At 41.4% G+C, this 25,953-nt stretch overlaps 2 protein-coding genes across 8 annotated transcripts in view; one reads left to right on the top strand and one right to left on the bottom strand.

The window, feature by feature from the left end:
- CENPP (centromere protein P) overlaps positions 1 to 25,953 on the top strand; it is a 240,311-nt gene that overhangs the window by 125,403 nt on the left and 88,955 nt on the right. The window lies entirely within an intron of this gene.
- The window catches only part of ASPN (asporin), a 31,557-nt gene that overhangs the window by 4,355 nt on the left and 1,249 nt on the right, over positions 1 to 25,953 (bottom strand). The window contains exons 2-6 of the mRNA XM_069967189.1: positions 12,671 to 12,961; positions 10,877 to 10,989; positions 8,819 to 9,032; positions 7,660 to 7,770; positions 6,132 to 6,225 (exon numbers count right to left, since the gene is read on the bottom strand). Of these exons, the coding sequence (XP_069823290.1) occupies positions 6,132 to 6,225; positions 7,660 to 7,770; positions 8,819 to 9,032; positions 10,877 to 10,989; positions 12,671 to 12,938 (800 nt within the window). The 5' untranslated portion in view covers positions 12,939 to 12,961. The remainder of the gene's footprint in view (positions 1 to 6,131; positions 6,226 to 7,659; positions 7,771 to 8,818; positions 9,033 to 10,876; positions 10,990 to 12,670; positions 12,962 to 25,953) is intronic.

Genomic DNA, 25,953 nt, shown 5'->3' with positions numbered 1-25,953 from the left:
GCTAAGCATTTAAATCTAAGAAGTAAACATCACTATTACAATTAACAGATTATTTATTGCTCAAAAAATTATGATTACACATTAATGTAATACTCGTTACCCATCAAACTGATTCATGACCGCTTAGTCTTTGAATCACACCTTGTGAGCAAACTATGCTAAGAGAAATTTACTATACCATGTGTTTCTTCGTGCTAATAGTTGCACAACTATGCTGCATATCTGCTTCTGCCAGACCAAAAGTTGAAAGGGACAAGGATGGCTAAATTGTGAAGTTCCTAAGGCATTGGGTTTCTGACATGGAACACCACATGTAACTGTGTCTTCAGGATACTGATGCAGTTGAAACCTATGGCAGAGGAGGGAGCCATACCCTGATCCCCCCCCCCCCCATTCTTTCATGCAGGCCATGCATTGTCATCACCACTCTGCACCTCCTGCAGACTCTCTTGGCCAAAGGTGTCATTGTCCACTATGCTTGTCAGGAGATCAAGAGGAAATTAGAAAAATGACTAACGTGGTGGACACAAAATAGTGCCGACATAGGTTTATTTGGTGCAAAAATAAAATTTACATACAGGTACAATACATTTTTTGTTCAGAGAGAGGTTATAGGTACAAGAGGCATAAGGCTTGAGTAGGAGAAAGGGGTACAGTAGTCCCATCTGGTTTGGCATCAGGGAGCTATGTGGAGATGCATGAGCTGTCCTCAGTTTGGTATCTCACTTGTGGAGTTTTTTTGTCTGTGTGGTGTGCACAGTTAGATGTAAATGGTCAAATCTCAGAAGACGTATTGGATATTGGTATGTAGTTTGAATAGACTTGCCCTTCTATAGTGTATCTGGGCCATCGTTCATGGCAAAACATTCATTGTGTGAGTATTGGGTTTTGTGATAGTTCTGGTCTGAGGTACCCGGCGTGCAGACAGCTGTGGGGGAGAGACAGTTGTGTTGGGTCAGAGGTACAGGCGTGTGGACTAAAATTTAGGTTGGAGGCAGATGTCCGTCAGCGTGTGCTTGAGAGCATGTGGTGAGCAACACTCACAACACACTCTCAAGCAGATGCTGAATGGCACACAGCTCCCTGACAAACCCATATACATTACTTGGGGGAAATGCCTTGGAAGTGGAACCAATAACTGTCCAAAGACACTTTGATGAAATACAGAGTTAGCCTACAATAACCATTGTTTTGAGTGACTACCCTCTAACAAATGATCACCAAACCAGATGTGCCTACTGTACCCTTTTTTCTACTCACCTTTAAAGTGTACCTGTTATTATAAAAAAAACTTTGAATGTCATAGAGACATGTCAAATGTTATAATCAGTTCGAGTCTGAATGTTTTTTTAACTTAGAGCAGGGAGAGGATGAGCTGCGGTCCTCTCCCCGCTCTATCTCCTGATCAGTACGGGTCTGAACACTCAGACCTGGACTGATCAAATTTTTTGACATGTCTCTATTTCATGTCAAAAGTTTTTTTATAACGACAGGTACACTTTAAGCTAACCTTTCTTTCTCCTACCTCATCTGGACCCCACACCCTGTGATGGTCTCCCAGTTTAGGGGATATCTCCCGTCTGGAAAATTATTTGTAAAGAATTACAGCAAATTGTGAAACCATTAGATAAACGCAACAACTTAGCCTTCCCCTCCCTCTGGAATGACCTTTTGAGAGGTCACAGAGTGTGCCCAGACACCTCTCTTATTTATGTTAAAGTTATTTATGTTTTATGTCCACTGTAAATGTATGTCATACTGTAAAAATGTATGTAGCAACACCCCTGGAAGCACTAAAGATCAGCTTTGGAAATTCAATCAATGTGACTGTGCTCTTAGTATACAGTATTTCAGCATTTGTAGCCCCACTTTTACTCAGGGTTACACTGAAACCACCCTGACCATCCCTGCGAGGTGATATGAGAAAGAAGTCTTAAAAAGGATGTACCATCAGGTACATCTTCTTTAACCCCTTAAGGTCAAAGCCTATTTTCGTTTTTGCGCTTTTGCTTTTTCCATTTTAAGTTTAAAAGTCCATAGCGCTTGCATTTTTTCACCTAGAGACGTATATGAGCGCTTATTTTTTGCGAAACCAATTGTACTTTGCAATGACCGGCATTATTTTTCCATAACATATGCTGCGAAACCGGAAAAAAAATCATTTGCGCTGTCAAATTGAAAAAAAAACGAATTTGTTTTGATTTCGGGGAGTTTTGCATTTACGCCGTCCGTCCTATGGTAAAACTGACTTGTTATGCATGTTCCTCAAGTTGTTACGATTACTATGATATATAACATGTATAACTTATATTGTATCTGATGGCCTGTAAAAAATTCAAACCATTGTTAACAAATATACGTTCCTTAAAATCGCTCCATTCCCAGGCTTATAGCGCTTTTATCCTTTGGTCTATGGGGCTGTGTGAGGTGTCAGTTTTTGCGCCATGATGTGTTCTTTCTATCGGTACCTTGATTGCGCATATACGACTTTTTGATCGTTTTTTATTAAATTTTTTCTGGATTTGATGCGACCAAAAATGCGCAATTTTGCACTTTGGAATTTTTTTGCTCTGACGCCGTTTACCGTGCGAGATCAGGAATGTGATTAATTAATAGTTCGGGCGATTACGTGTGCGGCGATACTAAATATGTTTATTTATTTATTTATTAATTTATATTTATAAAATGGGAAAAGGGGGGGACTTTTATTAGGGGAGGGGATTTTTTATTAATAAAAACACTTTTTTACTTTTTTTTTTACATGGACTAGAAGCCCCCCTGGGGGACTTGTATATACATAGCACTGATCTCTCATAGAGATCAATGCTGTGTATATACACAGCAAAGATCCATGAGATCGGTCATAGATTGCTATGGCCTGCTGCAGGCCATAGCAATCTACTGCCGAGCCGGGATCAGCGTCATTCCGACGCTGAGGCCCGGCACGGCCAGAAGAACAGATCACATCGCGGGGGGGAGATCCGACCCACTAGACACCAGGGATGTTGTGCATAAAGCACTTCAATGCAGCTGTCAGGTTTGACAGCTGCATTGAAGTGCTTAATTAGCCGGCGCGGCAACGGGACCCGCGCCGGCTAACAGAGGCACTGCCCGGCTGCACGTGTCAGCCGGGATCAGCGCCGTTCAGAGCGGGGTCCCGGCGGGACCCCGCTCTGAACACCCCCCGCGGCGCCATGACGTATCAGATACGTCATGGGTCGCTAAGGGGTTAAAGAGAACCAATCATGGCCGAAATAAAAAATTTTTTTTTTTGATATTTAGCTGTAAATTAATATTTTATTAATATTTGTAATTGGAATTATTTAATTTTACGGCCGCGTTTTTAAAATATACACATTCTCTTTTCCTGTCTCGCGCCGGCTCTTTTCAAAAGAGCCGGCGCGAGACAGGAAGCTCCCGGCATGCCGAGCGGCGGGAAGGGCTCCCATGAGCCTTTGCCGCCACTCTGTAAATACACAGTGATCCCGCGCTATACAGTGCGAGATCGCTGTGTATGTCTATTCTAACTGGGCCTTATAGTCTGTCCCTGAAGATACAGACTGCCTGTGCAGTCTGCATCTTATGCGTTTACCTAATCCTGTATAGCGGAGCAGTAAGGGCGGGGGGCGGCCATCTTGATGATGTCACTGGTGCGTTCCAGCGCTGGAACGCAAGGGACGTAATCAAGATGGCGCCCGGCTTTACTGCACCGCTACAGAGGACTGGGTAAAGTATAAGATACAGACTGCACAGGCAGTGTGTATCTTCAGAAATAAACTTCATGAAGATACAGACTGCCTTTGCAGTCTGTATCTTATACTTTACCCAGTCCTCTGTAGCGGTGCAGTAAAGCTGGGCGCCATCTTGATTATGTCCCTTGCGTTCCAGCGCTGGAACGCACCACTGTGACGTCATCAAGATGGCCGCCCCCGCCCTTACTGCTCCGCTATACAGGATTAGGTAAAAGCATAAGATACAGGCAGTCTGTATCTTCAGGAATAGATTTAGGGAGAGATAATTTTTTATTATAGGGACAGTTAATTTGAGGTGATTGGTTCTCTTTAATCTGATGGAGGGATAGATCGGCGCCGTCACCGGGAAGCTGGTGCCGCGGTCCGTTTTCTGAACTGCAGCCCGGTTCCCATGTATGGCGCCGGTCTATGCACGGGCCGGAGCTAAAGCACAGGAGGCGGGCCGGCCTGCCCTCAGAGGGGGAATTCCCTCCCCTCCCCTCTATTCATAAGAATCAATGGAGCCGCGTCATACAGGGGCGGGGGATTCCCCCCACTGGGGGCGGGCTGGCCCGCCTCCTGTGCTTCAGCTCCGGCCCGAGACCCGTGCATAGAACGGCGCCATACACGGGAACCGGGCCGTGGTTCAGAAAACGGACCGCGGCACCGGCTTTCCGGTGACTGCGCCGATCTATCCCTCCATCAGATTAAAGAGGATGTACCTGATGGTACATCCTCTTTAACATGTCTCACCAGTTAAACCAAATGTTCCCTATCACTAGTTATGTCCCACCTAGTAGTTTCTGTGTTTTTTCCCAATCAAGTTTTTAAACTGTTACTGAAGTTTTGGAACATTATCCTAAGTATAACCACAAAAGAACGCTATGCCACAATCAAAGGAAATTCCAGAATAGCTGAAGGGAAAAAGTTATTTTAATATCAGACTGAAAAGTGTTACTAATTCATCTTAAGTCTCTTGGATTCTTTTGAACCATGTCTTGAATTATATCCAAATGAAGATTTGGAACAGTTTTCCTAGGAGAGGCCAGACTGCCTAAATGACCCTAAGGGTGCAGCAAATACTTGTCAAAGAAATCACAGTTCTCATAGTATCATCAAAGGACCACAAGCCTCTCCTACTTCAGGTCCGTGTTACTGGGCAACAATGGTATTCATGGAGGGAGACAAGGCAGAAATTGCTGCTCTCCAATAGTAATATAAACGATCACATTTGTAAGAAAAAAAAGAACCTTTTTTTCACCCCAAAAAAGTCTTGAATTGACTGGATAGGCCCTTTTGAAGCTGGATAAAAGTCTGAAATTCACACAGTGTTATTTTAATTTTCAATAAATAGCGCGCGGTGTTGCAACGGCCAATATTTATTGAAAATTTACGTTATGTGAACCTAGCTGTAAGGTGTTACATGGTTCCACAAAATTGTTAGCTATGAGTGCCCTTCTGCCCACTGATCGGCAATAAGTCATAAATTTTTGGTTTATGGAAAAAATCTGTGACTTTTGCCATTGTTCACCGGCTGCAAGTATGATAAATCTCCCCCATAGTGTCTAGTTAACCATTCTAGTATGAAATTGCTTGTTGTATGTATATATACAGCTCACGTTCTGCTGAATTTGGTCACAACCACGTAACATGTACACATTGATTTACAGAGTACTGAATGGTTTGTTTCTCAATCATTGGTCAAGCGCTGCTTATTTCTACTTTATTAGGTAGTGATTTTTCATTACAACTTAGCATTGTAGTTTTTTTCATTATAAGCATCACAAGGTTGTGATGTGACCATAGGTGCCATCAGTGACATTTACAAATTATGTTTTTGTACCGCTCTGGAGTTTCTCTATATGGGCCATTGGTGCCCACATATGTAAGAGCACCAAAATTGTGAGGGAAAAAAAATAAGATGCAATAGATGTTTAATAGCAAAATATAACCATTAGTATTATCAAGGTTACAGTTTCTGTACAAGAATATGGCTAGGTCACTTTTTTGCAAACAAAACCGGGAGTGGGTTGAAAACACAGAAAGGCTATGTTCACACACTGTTGAAATTGAGTGAAAGCCTGTTGTTTAATGGCAAATAATTGCCGTTGTTTTAAAACTACTGCTGTTGTTTTGAAATAACAGACCTTATTTGGCGTTAAATGGCGGCCATCCACTCAATTTCAACAGTGTGTGAACATAGCCTTTCTGTGTTTTCAATCCACTCCTGGTTTTGTTTGCAAAATACTGAGCAAAAATACTGTGTGTGAACCTAGTCTAAGTCTGCAAAGCCAAGTTCCTGAATGTGTTAAGTAAATTCTGCATTTCACTCGTTAATGTTTATTGCCAAAAAAATAAAAATAATTTCTAATATTAAGCACCAGGTTACTATAATTTTACCTCTGCAGTTCTTTGTAACGTATAAAGTCTTCAAGCTCTATTGATGAAATTTTGTTGTGGTCAAGATGGAGCTCGTAGATTGATGATGGTAGACCTATGTAGAAATTGGTAGTATTTTTACTGACATTGCTTTGCATCATAGAAACAGAAAAGATTGTGAGCATCTTGTCTGACTTTAAAATATTTCTATTTGTTTTAGGGTAAATATATGTTTATCCGAGACACTCTTACTGTAGATTTAGCTCTGCTAGAAGTTTGTTTCAAGCATCTACTACTGATACTGCACCCAACCTCTGAAACTGCGGGGAGTCAAAGGCCGAGCTGTCAGATTCAAAAAACGTTGCCCAACCTGAACATTATTGCCTTTCCACTGAACACTAGCAACTATTCTTTCACTAAAGTAATATTTTTTCATATTGCATTATGTGCATTATGGTCGAAACCTTCAACCATTTTTGTAGCTCGTCTTTGGACCTGTTCAATTTTATCAATATCCTTTGAAGGTTGAGGTCTCCAGAACTGGACACAGTATTCCAGATGTGGTGTCATTAAAGCGCTATACAGCAGGATGACAATCTCCCTCTTCCTACTGGTTATACCTCTAGCTATACAGCCCAGCATACGATTCGCTTTCCCTACCGCCTGGCTGCACTGGTGACTCATTGTAGGGCTGTCAGAAATCACTGCCCCTAAATCCTTCTCTTCTTATTCCTTTGCCAACACAGAACTGCCAGTATGATACTCAGAGGATTCCTTCTCCCCAAGTGCATTACTTTACATTTAAAACCATTAAAGTGCATTTTCTATTGTTTTGACCACTTATCTAATTAGGCTAAATCATTTAGCAAATTAGTCACCTCCAGGAATATTAACCCTTGAGGTGATCGATTATCTTTTTTAGGAGAGTTTCCATCATTTTTACTTCTACTGACGTAAATCTGTCCTTTAGTTACTGTCCTCCTTTCTACTACCCTTCTTGTGGATGGGTACAATATTGGCCGTTCTTCAATCATCGGAGATTGCTTAACAGATCCATCAGGGTGACAACAATCACAGATCAGTTATTTAAGATCTCCAGGGTGGACACCAGCTGGACCCATTGCTCTATTCAGTTTTAAATGAGCAAGTTCCTCTGTAACATTGGCCTCAGAAAAAACTGAAGCTCTGTGGCAGCTATAGACATGACATACATAAAATTACTACATTTTGAGGATTGTCTATTAGAGATGAGCGAAATGGGTTCGAGTTCGAGTCGATCCGAACCCGAACGTTGAGCATTTGATTAGCTGGGGCTGCTGAACTTGGATAAAGCTCTAAGGTTGTCTGGAAAACATGGATACAGCCAATGACTATATCCATGTTTTCCACATAGCCTTAGGGCTTTATCCAAGTTCAGCAGACACCGCTAATCAAATGCCGAAAGTTCGGGTTCGGATCGACTCGAGCATGCTCGAGGTTCGCTCATCTCTATTGTCTATAGTTTATTTATTTTCTACTTTCAATGCAAATCAAGGAAATTATTGCAGACCTTTAGGGACAGATGTCAGTTTGGCCTCAGCAATCCTCACATGGAAGACTGTCAGTCCTTCAAAGGCTCCCGGTTCTATTCCTTCATTTTCCAGTGGATTCGCGCTCATTTCTGTGAAACATAGATGATGGTTAGCAGCATGATATGCGGAGTTGGGTTAATTTTTTTTTTTTTATGGTATTGATGTGAATTTGATAAATAAGGCTGAGGATTACGAACAATAAGTTATTGATGCCTGTAAAGGAGTTGCCCCATCATTCAGTATTACAGTTTTTTTGTAACATAAACTTTTCGGAGTTGAAATCACATTTACACATCCCCAATGTCTAGATCAAGAATGCAAAACCTTTGGCTTTCCAGGCATTGTAAAAAATGTAGTTTTGCAACAGCTGGAGGCCAGTTTGTGTACTCATGGTCTAGGTATAGTCAGCAACTTGTTATGGCACTTCTTTATTCTATTGATTCCTACCTTATGTCCAGTGTTGAACTGTAACTTTATTTCCCGGCTGATGGACTGGCCGCTCTGCCAATCAACGACTGAAACAGTGTCCCGTCACAGCCAGTGACTGGCTGAGTGGCCAGTCCATCAGCCAGGTCGTGGCATGTCATCCCATTGCAGGCCCCACCACGGACAAGGGGAGAGGTAAGTTAGTACTTGTAGTCAATTTCCCCCCTCATAGTCACTCAGTTCCTTATACTTTTCTATTTTTCCAGCTTTTTAAGATACAGACTTCTAGAACTGAATGTGTATCTATTGCTTAATGTATCCTACACCTTGACAGGTGCCATTGTAATACCCTATGTTATTTACCTTTACCTGTTGGGGGGTTTAAGTTTGTGGCTGATGGGTGTATGTATTTAGGGATTTAATATACAGCTAGTGTGTTGCCCTTAATTCATTTTTGGCATTTTACTTATGTTACCACAATGGAGTTTGAAGTCTTTGTACCAGGGTATATACATGTCTGTAATTGTTCTGAATAATAGCAGAAATTTTTACATTGTGTTTCTGCAAATTAATGGAGAATGATGCTACTGACTAATACCTGTAAGAACAATAGCTGTTACATGCTTGCCATAAAATGAGAGATATTCTTGCAAAGTCTTGAAGTTCCGTGACTTGCTTCCAATTAATAATATCCCCTGGAGACACACCTACCTAAAACGTGTAAGGACGCCATGCCTTTAAAGGAATCCTTTTGTACTTTTTTAACTTTGTTGTCATGAATTCTTAACTCTGCCAAGGATTTCGGAAGGTTGGATGGAATTTCTGTGAGCTGATTGTGGGATAAGTAGAGTCTCCGCAACTTGTTTGTTGACTGGAAGGCTTTTGGGTGAACCTTGTATAGCTTATTGTTGTTAAGAAACAAGGCCTAGATAAATAACAAGTACAGGTTATAAAAAAGTTTATAGTGATGTTAAGATTGCCACAGATTCATTCTGTTTAATCTATATGTAGTTTATAGATGTCCTATTACACATCATTGCTTTCATTAGTCAAACTCTGGCTGGGTTAAAATATATCTTTGGGTTTGGCAAACTTGGCTAAGTATGTTAAAGAACTAAATAATGTTCAGGGAAGTGTTTTGGGTAAAAAAAAAAAACAAAAAAACTCAAGAACAAGAGGACAGGGTTAGAGGTTAGTTGGGGGAAAGATCAGAAGCAACAGGACAAAATATTACTTTACTGAAAAAGTAGTAGATGCTTGGAACAAACATCCAGCAGATGGGGTTGGTAAATCAACAATAACAGAATTTAAGCATGCCTGGGATAAAGATATATCTATCCTAAGATAATAAGAAGGGAAATACTAAAAGGGCAGACTAGATGGACCCAGTGGTCTTTTTCTGTTGACAATCTTCTATTTCTAAGTAATTCTGTTTCTAAAGTAGTAAAGGCATGTAGGAAGTTATGCATTACAGATTTGGGTCTTCCACTCATTACTAAAATAGAGCGCGTGCTCTGCCCCTTTACCTCTGATATAGGGAGGTGAATTCCGTAGACAACTCGTATTAGCAGCCTATAGAATTCATCTCCCTGTAGCAGAGATGAAGGTGCAGATTGCATGCTCCCGTGCCCACCTGTCCCTTCATTCTAGCGATCAGTAGGGTTCTCAGCAGCTGGACCCCGACCGATACGCACTTCTGACATGTCAGAAGTTTTTTAAAATGGTAGTTACACTTGAAGTATCAATGTTAGATTTTTGCAATGCATCCTTAAAGAGAACCAATCACTGGCAAATGTTGTTTTTTTTTTTATTGCTCCATTTAATAAGATTTAATTTTTAATAAATTTTTGTAAATATAATTAATCAATTTTTTACCGGGTTTTTAATATATTTGCATTTCCGTTCACTGTCGCGCGCCGGCTGTTTTCAAAAGAGTCGGCGCGCGACAGGAAACTCCCGGCATGCCGAGCGGCGGGAAGGGCTCCCATGAGCCTTTGCCCGCCGCTCTGTAAATACACAGTGATCCCGCGCTATACAGTGCGAGATCACTGTGTATAAATGTCCTAACTGACAGTTTAGTTTATCTCTGAAGATACAGACTGCCTTTGCAGTCTGTATCTTAGATTTTACCTAATCCATCCTAGCGGCGCAGTAAGGCCGAGCGCGGCCATCTTGATTATGTCCCTTGCGTTCCAATGGTGCGTTCCACCGTCGGACCGCAAGTGACGTCATCAAGATGGCGCCCGGCTTTACTGCACCGCTACAGAGGACTGGGTAAAGTATAAGATACATACTGCAAAAGCAGTCTGTATCTTCAGGAAAAGAGTTTATGAAGATACAGACTGCCTTTGCAGTCTGTATCTTATACTTTACTCTGTAGCGGTGCTGTAAAGCTGGGCGCCATGTTGATGACGTCACTTGCGGTCCGACGGTGGAACGCACCATTGGAACGCAAGGGACATAATCAAGATGGCCGCGCCCGGCCTTACTGCGCCGCTAGGATGGATTAGGTAAATTAGAAAGATACAGACTGCAAAGGCAGTCTGTATCTTCAGAGATAGACTTAGGGAGAGAGGAACTTTTACAACAGGGACAGTTAAATTTAGGTGATTGGTCCTCTTTAAGTAATATGCAGATCAGATTTAATCCCAATGGGGTAACGTACCCTTCCTCGAAGTCACAGCAGAGTAATGAAGATAAACCTTTCTGAAAGGTTATAAAATAATATAAAAGAACTTAAAAAAAAGCTCTCAACTCTGTGTAGCTTACCGAAAGAGCTGTAAGACCTTGTAGATCCTTTTCTTTTATCTCTTTTATTTTGTTGTTCTGAAGATCTAATAATCTAGTATCAGGCGGTATTTTGGCTGGTATGGATGCCAGACCTGTGCATTGCACAGAAAAATATTGTCAGTATATAAAATTACGTTTGTGTTGCAGTGAACAGTAATAATAAATATACAGTGCAAACATTCTTCTATATGAACTGAGAAAAATAGCTTTGGGGCAGAATTGTTTGAGGCCTTAGTGTCTTTTTGGGACTTTGAAAGGGTTATCCAGAATTAGAAAAAGCACAGCTACTTTCTTACAAAAACAGCATCACTCCTGTCCTCAAGTTATATGTGTGGTATTACAAGCTCCACTCACTGCAATGCAACCAAGCTTCATATCACACCCAAAATGGAGACATACCGTTTCTGGAAAAAAGCAGACATATTTTTCTAAGCCTGGATAGACCATTTTCATATTGATTATCCATCTGCAGGGAAATCTGTGAACATTAAATCACTGAAGGTATAACTAAAGTCACCCAACTGATCAGCGGGTTGAAGGGGTCACAGTGCTTATTGAGTAAGACAGAGCCACAGTACAAAGCAAAGCTTCTACAAAATGTCCATAATTGTGCCTAGTAAACAATAAAAAGGCTGCATTCCTCGCTAGAGATCAGTTGTTTATAGGGGTGCGGAAAGTATGTCTAAAAAGTTTTGGGAAGGGGTAGCATATTTGCTTAAAGGGAACCTGTCACCCCCCGTACCGGGGTGACAGGCTCCCGACCCCCCGTTAGAGACCCCTATACTTACCTCATCCCGCCGGGTCCCGCTTCTGGATTCGGTCGGGTCCCGGAGATCTCAGCCGCTGCAGCCCGGTGCGCGCGCTGAGAGATGAGTCCAACGCTCATAGAGAATGGCAGGAGAGTCCAGCGCTCCGTCATTCTCTATGAGCGTTGGACTCATCTGTCAGCGCGCGCGCCGGGCTGCAGCGGCTGAGATCTCCGGGACCCGACCGAATCCAGAAGCGGGACCCGGCGGGATGAGGTAAGTATAGGGGTCTCTAACGGGGGGTCGGGAGCCTGTCACCCCGGCACGGGGGGTGACAGGTTCCCTTTAAGGAGAGTACCATAAAAGTTATGTGGAGACTTGTAGGTCATTCATGCACCACTGAGAATTCTTTGAATAATGAAATACAAAGCTCTCTGGTGCCTCATTTTAGTGGTAGCTTTTCCTTCAGGTTTATTATACTCTAAGAAAAGTAGAAAGTTTCTGGGTGAATCATGTATGGCTGTCGTTACAGCTCACATAAGAGTTACAACGAAGCTTCCTTAGACTATTGACGCTAGTTAGGCCATGCTATGGAAGTATAAAGTATTCAGTAAATACCACTGGATAAAAAAATAAAAATAGAGAATGTAAAGACTAACTAAAAACTGACGTTTATTAGTTATTCTTAACTTTTAGGACAAACATTTATGCAATGTTAGGGTATGATCACACTGAGTAAATGGGGAAGAATTCCGTAGCTGATTCCCGCCTGCATCAGTGTGACAAAGCCTGTCTATCAGAGGGCTCGCGCGCCGCTGCTCTCTGCGCAAAGAATTGGCATGTCAATTTTTCGCGCAGAGAGAAGTTGAAGCGGAGGCATGTGAGCCCTCTCAGACAAACACTATCACACTGAGACAGGCAGGATTCCGCGGTGAAGAGTTCCGCCTCAGAATGCCGCCACATTTACTCAGTGTGAACATACCCTAAACCTACAACATTTAGCAACCATATTTTCTTGTGTTCTCACCAAGGTCGGAGCACTGGACCACTTTTAAATAACACTGACATCCAAATGGACATATCGGGAACATGTCAAACGAAGGTGAGGTGGGTCGAAATGGCATGTTCCTTTTCACTGGGAACAATGAGTTTTTGTCGTCATCATCATCGTCGTCATCGTCGTCGTCATCCATGTCATTCAGCATGAGGTCAGTTAATGCCATGTACTTTGGAGGTAATACAAATGGCTTGGCGGAGCACAGAGCCAGGAAGTAGAAAAGCACACATTCCTTCATGTTGTCGTTTTACAATCCAAATCCTGTAATATAAATCCGAAGCTTCTTAGATCATTCGTGTAGGTCATATTATGGAGATTATGACCATTACATCATGTCTAACGCTTGCAGTATAATATGACTGCAGACTGAATGTAAACGATCTCCATACAGTAAGCTTGTACAGTAGCTAATGTGTACAGGAGAAGCATGCAGCCAAGTGCTAACAGTGTGTGGGGGTGTAAGCATGACATCTATGATCTCACAATGTTTTATTATGTATTTTTCTACAGAATTTTACAATTACAAGGGAAATATACTATTACCTGATGCTCCCCTTTTATAAACAACAGGGTGGTGTGGTGCTCTCCCCATCATGGAGGCACCCCGTGGCAACCGGCTAGAGATATCTGGCTATTCCCGTGTTTTGAGACTCGCAACCGAGGCTCCACGGACTCCTGTTTTGCATATTTAAATTTTTGGGTGCGTCAATAGAGACTCTTGATTGAGTACTTCATTGGAATTTTTCCACTGATCTCCTTGAGTTTAGTGATTATTGTGTTTTGTTGCATCCATTTTAGATGACTGCATAGTGTATCAGGAATTGGTACATCCATAGCAGAAAGGCTGCAAAGTCATTGCATCAGGTAGAAGAAAGCAGAAAAAGACTACCTGGTTCATCTAGTTTATGCTTATTATATTTCCTTTCTTATTATCTTAGAATAGATATATGTTTATCCCAGGCAGGTTTACATTCACTTGCTGTTCAGTAAAGTAATATGTTCTTATGTTTCCTCAGATCTTTCCCTCAACTAACCTCAGATTGTGCTCCCTTCTTCTTGTGTTAACCTTCATATTAAAAAAAAAAAAACACTTTCCTCGTGAACCATATTTAAAGTGATATAGTTACCTCCTTAGGCTGGATTCACAGTGCGTTTTTGCAATCCATTTTTGCAATCCGTTTTTTTTTTTGCAAAAAATGGATGAAAAACGGATGGAAAAAACGGATGCATTAGTGTGCATCCGTTTTGATCCGTTTTTCCATTGACTTCCATTGTAAAAAAAAAACGGATCAAAACGGATCCGTTTTTTTTAACGGACACAAAAGTAGTGTCAGCTAAGTTTTTGTGTCCGTCAAAAAAAAACTGATTGCAAAAACGCATTGTGAACCTAGCCTTACTCTGTGCGGTTCTCTGCACCATTCACCAGCTCAGATGCTGCACATTCAATATATACCTGTATAAAACTTATCTGTGTCTTCTTTCTGCTCTAAAATCGCTTCATTTCATTGGTGGACAGTATCACCAAGGTGGGACTTCACGGCATTTGGGCCCCATCTTCCTGCTGGGGAGAGGGTCCAACTGCCTTGAAGCCTCACCTATGTGAAACTGTAAACCGATGTAATGAAGCGAGAGAGGGGGGGGGGGGTGGCAGTATCACTTTAAATGTTTTGATCATGCCCCCTTTACATCTCGAGACATTGAACTGCAGTTTCCATTGTTTTGACCACTTATCTAGTAAATCTAGTAAAGCATTTTCATATTACAGACACTTCCAGAAATATCAACTCTATTGCACACTTTTTGTGTCAACAGCAATCCAGACAAACCTTACCTACCAAACCCTTTCCTATGTCATTTACAAATATATTAAAAAGAACAGACCCTTGTTGCACACCACTTATAACCAGTTTCTGCTTGGAGTACACACAATTAACAACAACCCTCTATCTATCCTTCAGCCAACCAAAAATTCCCTGAACTCTCCAGGGATTACGTCCAATTATCACTAACTTCTCTATCAGCTCTTCATGGGGAAGTGTAACAAAGGCTTTGCTGAAGTCCAGATAGGCGATATCCTTCATCACCACCATCACCACCTTCATCCAGCACTTTTGTGATATAGTCAAAGAAACTGATAAGATTAGTCTTACATGATCTACCCTCAGTAAAGACATGTCGGTTATGATCTATCAAGTTTCCCTTTTTTAGGTGATCAATATTTTTTTTTTTTTTTTAAGAACAGTTTCCATCATTTTTACTACTACAGCAGTCAGACTTACTGGCCTGTAGTTACTGGGCTACCCTCTGTGGATAGTTATAATACTAGACATACTCCAATCATCGGGAACTAGAGATGAGCAAACCTGGAGCATGCTCGAGTCCATCCGAACCCGATCGTTCGGCATTTGATTAGCGGTGGCTGCTGAAGATGGATAAAGCCCTAAGGCTATGTGGGAAAACATGGATATAGTCATTGGCTGTATACATGTTTACCAGACAACCTTAGAGCTTTATCCAACTTCAGCAGCCCCAGCTTATCAAATGTAGAACGATCGGGTTTCAGATGGACTCGAGCATGCTCGAGGTTTGCTCATCCCTGTCAGAAACATATGTTATTAGGAGGGATTGGTTACACAGATCCATCAGGCTTACTTCAGAGAGGTTGAATCACCAGAAGTGAGCACCGGGGAGCAGCAAACTTCAGACATCTTTTGCTCCCTTGACAACCCCTTCCAGTAAAGAAGTTAAAGGATTCTAGAGCTTTTTAGCTGTATCAGTCATTTGCCTTTTGAAATAACACTTCTGGCATTCGAACACTTTCAATCATATAAACAATTATTCCATTTTTTAATTCTATACATATTTATTTTGTTAATTTTTGTATTTTGTTATATTTTCCTTTTCATTATTAGTTTGTGGATTAAATCATATGGCTTAAGTTTTGGCTGTCTAACCTTTGCAGATTATGTAACAATATATTTGGCACAGAATGAGGTATGCAACTATGCATCAGACAGCATGTATCAGAGCCAGAGTAGTCCCTAGTATCTCAAAGAGAATGTCAGCCAAACAGCGTCAATCTTTAGAGGCTTGAATTGTTTTCTGAAGTAAATGTATTGCAGAAGACTTAATTTCCTGCAAAAAAACGTTGATGCAATGGAATTGTGAGAAAATATGTGCTTTATAAATTATATAAAGGTGCTATCCAAGTGTTTATAGGCCCAGCCATCTGTATGTTGTAAAGTTTTGTTTGTTGGAAGGATCCCATTGAAACATAATGGCCTGGTATCTGTTGTTTTCTCAAGCAAGGCATGAAAAGCAGTATGTTTTTTTGGGAAGACTTGCTAAATTGTGTAACTACAGTAGCTTTGTTTAGCAAATTCATAATGGCGTTATATAGTTTTGGGGGGGCACTGGATTAGTGTATTCTTGTAACCAAAATTTTTAAACCAACTCAATGTCCTATAGATAACGGTATGGTAATGATTGAAAGGTTTTCTAAAATCTGAAAAAACTTGCTGGGAATGGGGGTGTACCCTATATAATTTATTTATTGCTCACCTGATGATACATTTCCCACCATTCCACTTAGTATACATTATGGTGGTCTATGCCTGTAATATATCAATGACGCGTTTTGTTTTTTTTACCCAGGTGACCATTGCAGCCAATTACAGGTCTCCATGGTATCATGTCATATACTTCTGAGATTAGTGATCAGTTGCAGTAGGCACAGTGCTAACCAGACACATCATTGATCTAGCACAGAAAACAAAGAATATCACCAAATATAGTGGGTTGAGATTCTGGGAATGATTCCACAACTTTCTTTCAAGCGTTACTGTCATTTCAGGAAAACTTTTGACATGTCACACTGACATGGTGGGGCCTCCTATAGCACCTCACTTGTCATGATTTACGCCTGCTGGAAGCAGGTGTACATTTGGTATTCCGGGTGCAGGTTTTGGTGACTGGCTGCCTGAATTCACTAAGAGGCGTGTGCCCTTTTAGTGAATTTGGCTGGGGAAAAGAGGCCGTATTCTGGTCTTGATAAATCCCCCCCCCCCCCAGTGAGTTGGAGCTGCACCCAGGAGTGAAGCGTTCTGCCGCACACTACTTCTGGCTATATCTAGATATAGGTGGCCATTCACAACTGTGTGACAAACTTTTATAAATGACCGTAAAAGAGGCCCAGCTCTATCTGTACCATCCCGCTCAGCCAGCCTGTCCGTTCTCAGTCAGTGATTGGTTGAGAAGCTGTCACTGCAAGGTGAGTCCGTCTCGGAAGTAGAGGCAGTATTGTTCAGCTAGGGACCAAAGATATGACATAGATATAGGAGGACATAAGGGGAGCATGGAGAGGTGAGAATAGGCTATTTGTTACGTGCCTGGGCAGGAACATATTAAGAGTTATATCTGAGCAGAATACCCCTTTAAGCTACGTAGAGAGAATGACATAAAGCATATTTGACTTTGTGCTTGTGGTATAACTAACCATGACATACAAAGCTCTATAGTACAGGCTTTCTGGAATGGCCTACCAATGAAAAAAGTTTTCCTTACCCGACCTGAATTTCCTTTAGTTTATTTGTCTTTTGTAATTAAATTTAATAAACCCCAACATGAACAATATTGATTCTTTAGGATGTAAAATCAAAAACTTATAAGCTATTTACTGCTCTTCGAGAAGAGCATCTTTGGTGCATTTCAGTTTTCTGTTCAGTCAGTTGTGCAGCTTTTGGTTTTCTCAGCTTGTTGTGGTATTATGGGATAGATAAATGGAGCCCAAATGACATTTTTAGGCAGAAAAGTAAGTTTCTCAGGCGCCATCTATGTGTTTATAAATCCTCAAACTCCTTAAGAATGACTTATTTTAACCCAAACTAACCATTTCTGGTTTTCGACAAAGACCACAAACATGCCACAGAGGGGAACTGTATGAATTACATACAGCTACAAGTATGAACACTTGGGGCCATTATTCTGTCTTCAATCTGTATGTCTTGTTGGGCCAGAATGTCTGATTCCACCTTCTTAGTTCCAAAAATCTCACCCCCCAAACTAGCTACTCTCACCAATTGCATTTTTGCTTCATGGGCTGTTTTCTTAGATTTCTACTTGTATGGCCAAGGACCATACCCCTTTCCTAAAAATGAGAGCATAGACAGAACTTTGTTCTGAACACTGCTGTACAGAGGAGAACTGTAAGCCACAGGGCTTTAGTAGGGGCTCCTTTATCCTGAGGATTCTCACATATGCCATTACTTATACCCTTTTAGGCATTAAGTGAGTATATTAGATTATATAATGTCTTGTGTACACTACTGCATTCAGGATGCATATTACAAAAATCCTGCATGTCCCTTTCAGCGTTTGAGTCCACATTACACATAATTTGCTCATTGAAATGTGTTGTCTTGTAACATAACCAACTGACATTTGTTATGAGGGTGCTCTTACTTGCAAATCTACAGCAAGGTCTGAAGTGTTGTGCGCAACTTTTGATGCCAATTCACCATGGACAGTGATATCAGTTTTATGCAGGCAAGTTCACAGTACATGGGTGTGATTTTATACAATACCAGGCATATAGATACCATTTTATACAGTATAATGCAAGTGTTACTGTCATTTAAAATGTACCTGTCGTTTCGAGAAATGTTAGGTTAAGCTGTCCTGTGTGTGGAGCAGTACTATATCTGGACATTATCTTATAAATGGCTTTCTGCTCTGCACGTTGTCTTTTAGCTGCCTTTCTCTCTTTGCAGTGTGTGTGTGTATGTGTGTTCCCAGGCACTCCACCCTCCACCTCCCATCTCCTTCCTCCCTCATTAGACTTGTATTCTTTATATTCTGATTACTGAGCTAGCTGTAAGTCTTAAACAGTAGACCAAAGTTGTTGCTAACAGTTTAGCTGGGAGTGGTACAGGTAGAACAGATGGAAGATGGTTGGCAACAGGATAGGGAGTTGTTTTGTTTGATAAGCTATATTACAGAGTTACTTAAGGCCCTATTACACGGAACGATTATCGGCCGATAGTCGTCCCGTGTAATAGAAGACAACAATCAGCCGACATGATCGATATCGGCTGATCATTGCTGTCATTTGTCTTTCAACATGTTTATAGCATGTGATAGCAGCAATCTGCTGCCGTCACTCCGTGAAATAGGAGTGGCAGCAGCAGGTCGCCGCTATACTCTATGGGCTGCCCGGATGATAGAGCGATCACCCGGGCAGCCGCGCCCCCCCCCCCCCACCGCAGCTCCCTGCGCCCCCCCCTCACTCACCCTGTTGCTGCAGCCGGTTGCTCCTCTATGTCGCCCTGTGTAATAGGGGCTTTAGATTTCCTTGTACTAATGATCTATCCAAAGTTTGTTTACAAAAAAACTAGACATATTGCACAGACATGGTCTCAAACCTGAGAGCCTCTCTGATCATTAGATATAGCTGTAAATTTTGTGCGTTTTACAATGATTAGCTTTAGTTTGAAGCGTTTTTCTCAACCACCCAGTATAGCTTACTGTTTTGGCTGGGTAGGGGGCCAGTGCCAGTGAGAATAAGAGACAGTGATACTGACCTGAATCAGCTTTGCATCTCTGTCTTCCAGTGAGATCATTAATGCCTAGATGGACAATCCACAAGCCCTACAGATATCTGTGATTTAAGAGGGAAACACAGAAGCTGCAAAAAATATACTCGCCAGCTCCTTAGGATCTGGCTACAAAGGACGTTAGTAGCCCGGCTACTGCTCACAGAGCAGAGAACAGTGGTCGCTAACTGATGAGCTGTCAACTATAGGGTCATATGGACATATTTGGCAAATAAAAAAAAGTTGTTGTTTTTTTTAATCTGACCCCCCCCCCCCCCCCCCCCCAAACCACTTGTACCTTCAGATAGCTGCTTTTAATCCAAGATCTGTCCTGGGGTCCGTTCGGCAGGGGATGCAGTTATTGTCATAAAAACAACTTTTAATCTTGCAGCGCTGTGTCTAACAGCCGGGGCTTACTTTTGTATATGCATTAGGATGGCACTCCCTCTCTGTCCTTCCTCCCCACCCTCCTCATCATTAGGAATACTCCAGGCAGATTGCTCCTATTCCCCACCTGTGTACATAATGAACATGGGCTGGATCGTTAATACACCTGTGCAAAGCTCAAACAGCAGTAAATGTTCCTGGATCATTCCTAATGCTGAGGAGGGTGGGGAGGACGGACAGAGAGGTGGTGCCAGCCTAATGCATATACAAATGTAAGCCCCGGCCGTTAGACACAGCGCTGCCGGATTAAAAGTTGTTTTTAGGACAATAACTGCATCCCCTGCCGAACGGACACCAGGACAGATCTTGGATTAAAAGCAGCTATCTGAAGGTACAAATGGTTTGGGGGGGACAGATTGTGGGTACAGAGTTGTTTTTAAAATGACACCTGAAACTCCATTCATAGTAAATATATCCTACTGTCTACTAACATGACAACTTGCAATAGAAAGTAACTGTGTTTCACTGTGCAGTCTTAAATCTTTCTCTTTTTTTTGTGTTGTGGTCCGATAAAAAGTATTAAACTGTGCAGTTTTTCATGGCTAGAACTTTGTCTGTAATACATCTCACTATTCACAGCTGAAATAAAGCCTCATGAGATAAGAAAATAAAACATTTAAAGACTGGATGCATGCCACACCATGCCAGGCTCAGATTACTATCTAAAGTCATGGTTATCTACCCATGTTATGCTTCTTATTTTACTGAAAAGATGTCGCTTTTATGCTAGTTGCTGAAATTAGATACTGTGTTATATCATCATTATTATTATTACAGGATACAGAGATAAAAGCAGGAATGTAGGTTTGTTCTCAGCAACCAAAAAGCTATAGGGGAATATATTAAAGTACACAAACCTATCAATAACATACAGTACTTGCTGATTCTATCTTGAGAACAGTGTGCAAGAACTAAGCAGATAATTGACTTTTATTTGCTTTGCTCTGACCAGGCTTTTATCATCAGTACTTCTGCAACTTCCCTGCAAAATCATGCCAGTACATTATGTATTGAGAACCATAATTGTACAGTTACAGTAGGATCCACTGATAGGGTCCTGTTAGACAAAAGCGATTTTTAATGATAAACGATTGCAAACGAGATTGTTTATCGCTACCCTGAAATCATTAACCATATTACACAGAATGATAGTCGTTAGAGTCCATTTACAAGGAAAGATTATCTGACAGATTATCTGCCAAAGATTTGAAGCCAAAGCCAGAAACAGACTATAAACAGAGATCAGGTCATAAAGGAAAGCCTGAGATTTCTCCTCTTTTCAAATCCATTCCTGGCTTTGGCTTCAAATCTTTGGCAGATAATCTGTCAGATAATCTTCCTGTGTAAACGGACCCTAAAGGTGCGTTTACACGTAACAATTATCGTGCGAATTTGCGCGATAACTATCGAATTCGATCGATAATCGTACGTGTAAACGCAGCGAACGATCAAACGACGAACGAGAAATCGTTCGTTTTGATCTTTCAACATGTTATCAAATCGTCCATCGTTTGCAAAAAATTTGCCGATCGTTCCGTGTAAACAGTCGTCGCGGGAAAGTCCGGCCGCCCACAGCCCCACCCGGCCCCCCCCGCTCGCAGCCCGCCCCCCCCCCCCCCCCCCCGCTCGCAGCCTGCCCCCCCGCTCATCTGCAGCCCCCTGTGCTGGCTCGATCGCCACCCCCGCCACCGCTCTGATCGCCACCCCCGCCGCCGCTCTGATCGCCACCCCTGCCGCCGCTCTGATCGCCACCCCCGCCGCCACTCTGATCCCCGATTAATGATGATTTTAGGGTCATATCTAAACCTAAATCAAAAAGATTTTTTGATCGTTGCCTGCAGTTACACAGGACAATTTATTGTTTAAATTTGAATGATATAATTATTTTCTGCACAATAATTTGGAACTCCCGGCATCATCATTCATTATGATGCTTAGAGCTCCTAAACTGTTTAAAGTACAGTGGTGCCTTGGATTACGAGCATAATTTGTTCCGGGACCGTACTTGTAATCCAAATCCACTTTTAAACCAAAGCAAATTTTCCCATAAGGAATCATAGAAATGCAGACAATTAGTTCCACACCCCAAAATAAATATTTATTATTCTGAATAACATGTAAAACAAATGAAACAAACATTCAGAAACAGCAGAATCTGTGATATTATAAGTTACAGTACAGGAATGGAGAGGATGGGAAACACATGGGCTGACAGACTGCAGGGAGCATGAAGGAATGAGCAGGACAGATGTGGGCACAGTATAGCAGCGCTCTCTGTCCGGGGAGAGAGGGGTTACAACTATGGAGAGATTACCTCCACAGTCCTGTCCCCTGATGCAAGACCCAGCCTGAAGTGGATTTGCTATGATTTCGAAGGTGAAGGACACTTCCTGGGTCTGAGTACAGAGCTGTAGACCCCACTATGCAGACCATGCCCCTCCCCCACTCGCGCTCCCACCCAGTACAGGGAGCTCTTAAACCAAAGCAATGCTCTTAAACCAAGTCACAATTTTGAAAAACTGTGAGCTCTTAAACCAAGTTACTCTTAAACCAAGGTACCACTAATACTCTCAACCTCCTTTCTCTCATTTCATCAGTGGACAGTGTCACCTAGACGAAGCTTCACAGTAGATTGGCCCTATCTCCCTGCTGGGGAAAGTGCTCAACTGCTGTGAAGCTCCGCCTAGGTGACACTGCCCACCGATGAAGTGAAGGGATTTTAGAGCAGAGAGAAGAGACAGACAAGTTTTATACAGGTATATATTGAAAGTACAGCATCTAACCTTGTGGATCATACTGTACTAATTACAGAACGTGTAAATGCCCTCTAAGAATCTGATCAACTCTCAGTTGTGATGACTAGATGACGGGATGGGGTGTTCCCAGTATGCAGAGGTTAGTACCCTACCAAAAAGTAGTCAATTAAAGGAGGACCTGTAACCCACTAAAACATCAAGGGTACCCAAGGCACATCGATGCACATGGGAAGAAGCAAAGCTAGTCTGTCTAGTCCTATCCCACAGAAAAGCTATGACTTTTCAGCTATGAAAGAAATTGCTAAAAAATATAATGCTGGCTTTGAAAAAAAGGTGTCACGTACACAATACATCACAGCATGCTGTATATGAGGCTGCATAGTCATAGACCAGTTAAAATGTCCATACTAAGCCCTATCCACCACCTAAATTGTCTACAATGGGTATGGGAATGTCAAAGCTGAACAATGTCTCAGTGGAAGAAGGTGGCTTGGTCTAATGAATGGCATTGCATTTTGTACCTTCTGGACAGCCGATGGAAGTAGTATGGTGCTCTGGGCAATGTTCTTCTAGGACCTTTTGTCTTGTCATCTTGTGGATGTTATTTTCACAAATACTACCTACCTAAACGTTATTGCACACCAATTTTACCCCTTATGACAACAGTATTCCCTAATGATTGTGGCTTCTTTCAGCAGAATAGTACAATGTGACAAAAAGTTCTGGACGTTGACTTTACATTTCCCAGATCTCAATAACATTATGCATCTCTATGACATGCTAGGGGAACTGTTACAGTCCATAGAAGCCACATTGTGCAACTTACAGGGCTTAGAATGTATCATCAGAAAGTGACCTTTTGTTTAAAGGAATTTTTTACATGAAACATTTTTCAAAAAAGTTTTTGGAGTAAAACTCCAGCATTCTTGTCTTTATCATCATAATCAGGATTACAGTGAAAAGTGACACCTGTAGATATATAAGATGGATTCATCCATTCACAATGGATGATAGTCATGGTGCGTTTACACAGACAGATTTATCTGACAGATTTCTGAAGCCAAAAACAGGAACAGACTATAAAAAAAGAACAGGTCATAAAGGAAAGACTCATTTCTCCTCTTTTCAGATCCATTCATGGCTTTGGCTTAAAAAATCTGTCAGATAAATCTGTCTGTGTAAACGCACCATCAGAGCTCCTTGTTACAGATCATAGAATATGCTTAGAAAACTCCTTCATAGAAGTCAATAGGGTCCCATTGAATCATTGTTTACAATTTCCATAGGTCCGCTGTACATGTTGTGCAGAAAGCTCCAGCCATATGGCTTCTTCCATAATAATTTACAAAAAAAATTACAATGAATAGAAACTGATTAGAAAAGAACAAACATATTTTGGTATCTGATTTTAATTATTAATAAAAAAAAACTAGCTGGAGCAGTAGACATGTGGTAACAAGAAGTTACAGTAATTCACAAGCTTCCCTGCTGTTTAGTTCCTCCTCCCTCTCTGTTGTCAGTCTTATATATGTTTGATTTATGTTCCACATTGTGTCAGCATGGATTACGATACAAGTGAATGCTCCTCCTACAATGGAGCGCTGTAAGAAGGCTGCCATGACAGTCCTCATGGGATGGAGAACTGTCCTTATTTGTCCAAATAATTGCAGTAACATTCTGATAATAATGGTTGGATCTGGAATATTGAGAGTGGAAATAGTTTATCCAGTTTACATCCAGTATGTCCTTTTCCTTTGCAAATACTTCTGCTTTCCATTCTTAATTCCACTGCATTTTATTCTTTTGGAACCTTGAAATTCTGACTTAGAACTAACATTTATAACACATTGTAGGCAGTAATATTTCCACATCCAAATGTGAAGTTACTTTACTTTATATCTTGGGGTCCATAGTTTCAGAATTGCTGCTCCCAACCCAATGACCATAGAGGAATTCCCTAAAAAAGCTTTCTTTCACACCTACCCAGACCTATATTCTAGTTGAGTAACGGGTAGAGATGAGCAAACCTTAAGCACACTCAGGTTCCTCCACACTCAGGTTCCTCCAAACTCAGGTTTGTGGCATTTGACTACCGGTGGCTTAAGAAGTTACATGCAGCCCTAAGGCTGCCTGGGAAATCAAGATACCACTATAGGCAACCAGCATAGACTCCCTAAAGCTGCCTGGGAAATCAAGATACCACTATAGGCAACCAGCATATACTCCGTAGGGCTGCAACCAACTTCTTCAGTCAACAGTAGTCAAATGCAGAGAGTTTGGTTTTGGACTAAATCAAGCTCATATTTAGTAGCTAACACCCCGCTACAAAATAAAAATAGACTGAAAAATATTTGATAACTTACAGAACGTAATAAATTGATGAAAGCAGATATTATATAAAAGGATTATACCTGCATTTAACTTCTTTAGCCACCAGTAATCAAATGCCGAGCTTTTGGGTTCGGACAAAACCAGAGGGTGCTCAAAATTCTAGTAACAGGTCCTCCTGCTGCTATATGTTCTGGGGAACCTATAAGTAAATTACTGGGAGCTCTTGGAGCATTAGTGTCCCCTAGATTTGTGTTTTAGATGATCCCATCGCTGAAAATGTACAAGAAGTTTATTAGCTAATTTAGAATATTTTTGGTGAATTTCAGGAAAGTGTTCACAATTGTGTAAACTCTGGGTCCCCAAATTGGCTTCTCTTCAGAGGATCAGAGCCGTCATGTCTCTAGGACACAGTATGATATCATTTGACTGTTCAAGATGCTATATTAGATCAGCTGGCTATTTTGATGAACATGTGATCCCACGGATTGTATTTCATCTTCCAGATGAATTACATTTCTGATTTACCAACAATCGGGACTCTGACTCATCTGCACAGTGTTTTATTGAAGTATGTTCAGTTTACAGCATTTCTGTCATGTTAGCTGGGAATATAATGGTGAAACTGTCAAGTTTGTGTGGAATGTACATCATAAAAGTGGAGGGCTCTGTTCACACTAGCATCACGACTTTCATTACAAACAGCCATTACCGCTATGCTGCATGCACTTCTAAATGGATTTTGGGAACCTTGATGGTTCCTATTTTTACATCAATGGAGTGTTTTCAGGCTTCCGGTATTTAGACTGCAAAAATAGTGCTGCAGCCTGACTATTTTTGCAGTCAACATACCAGAAAGGTCAACGAAAACCAAGATGGAACCTCTTTACTTACATGTAAACAGACTAGAAAGTGTGAGCATTAAGCATAGCTTCTTTTTTGTAGTTTAGTATTAAAGGGCTTATCCAGACTTAGAAGAACATGGTCACTTTCTTCCAAAAAGTAGCACCACCCTTGTCCCTGAGTGTGGGTTTGCATCTCTGTTTCTTTGAAATTTATAAAACAGAATTGTAATACCACACACAACATGAGGACAGGGGGCCACTGTTTTTTCAACAAAGCATACTTGCCT

The sequence above is a fragment of the Dendropsophus ebraccatus genome, chromosome 4 (assembly GCF_027789765.1).
Source record: "Dendropsophus ebraccatus isolate aDenEbr1 chromosome 4, aDenEbr1.pat, whole genome shotgun sequence".
Taxonomy (NCBI): Eukaryota; Metazoa; Chordata; class Amphibia; order Anura; family Hylidae; genus Dendropsophus; species Dendropsophus ebraccatus.
This window is presented reverse-complemented; position numbering and strand designations above follow the sequence as displayed.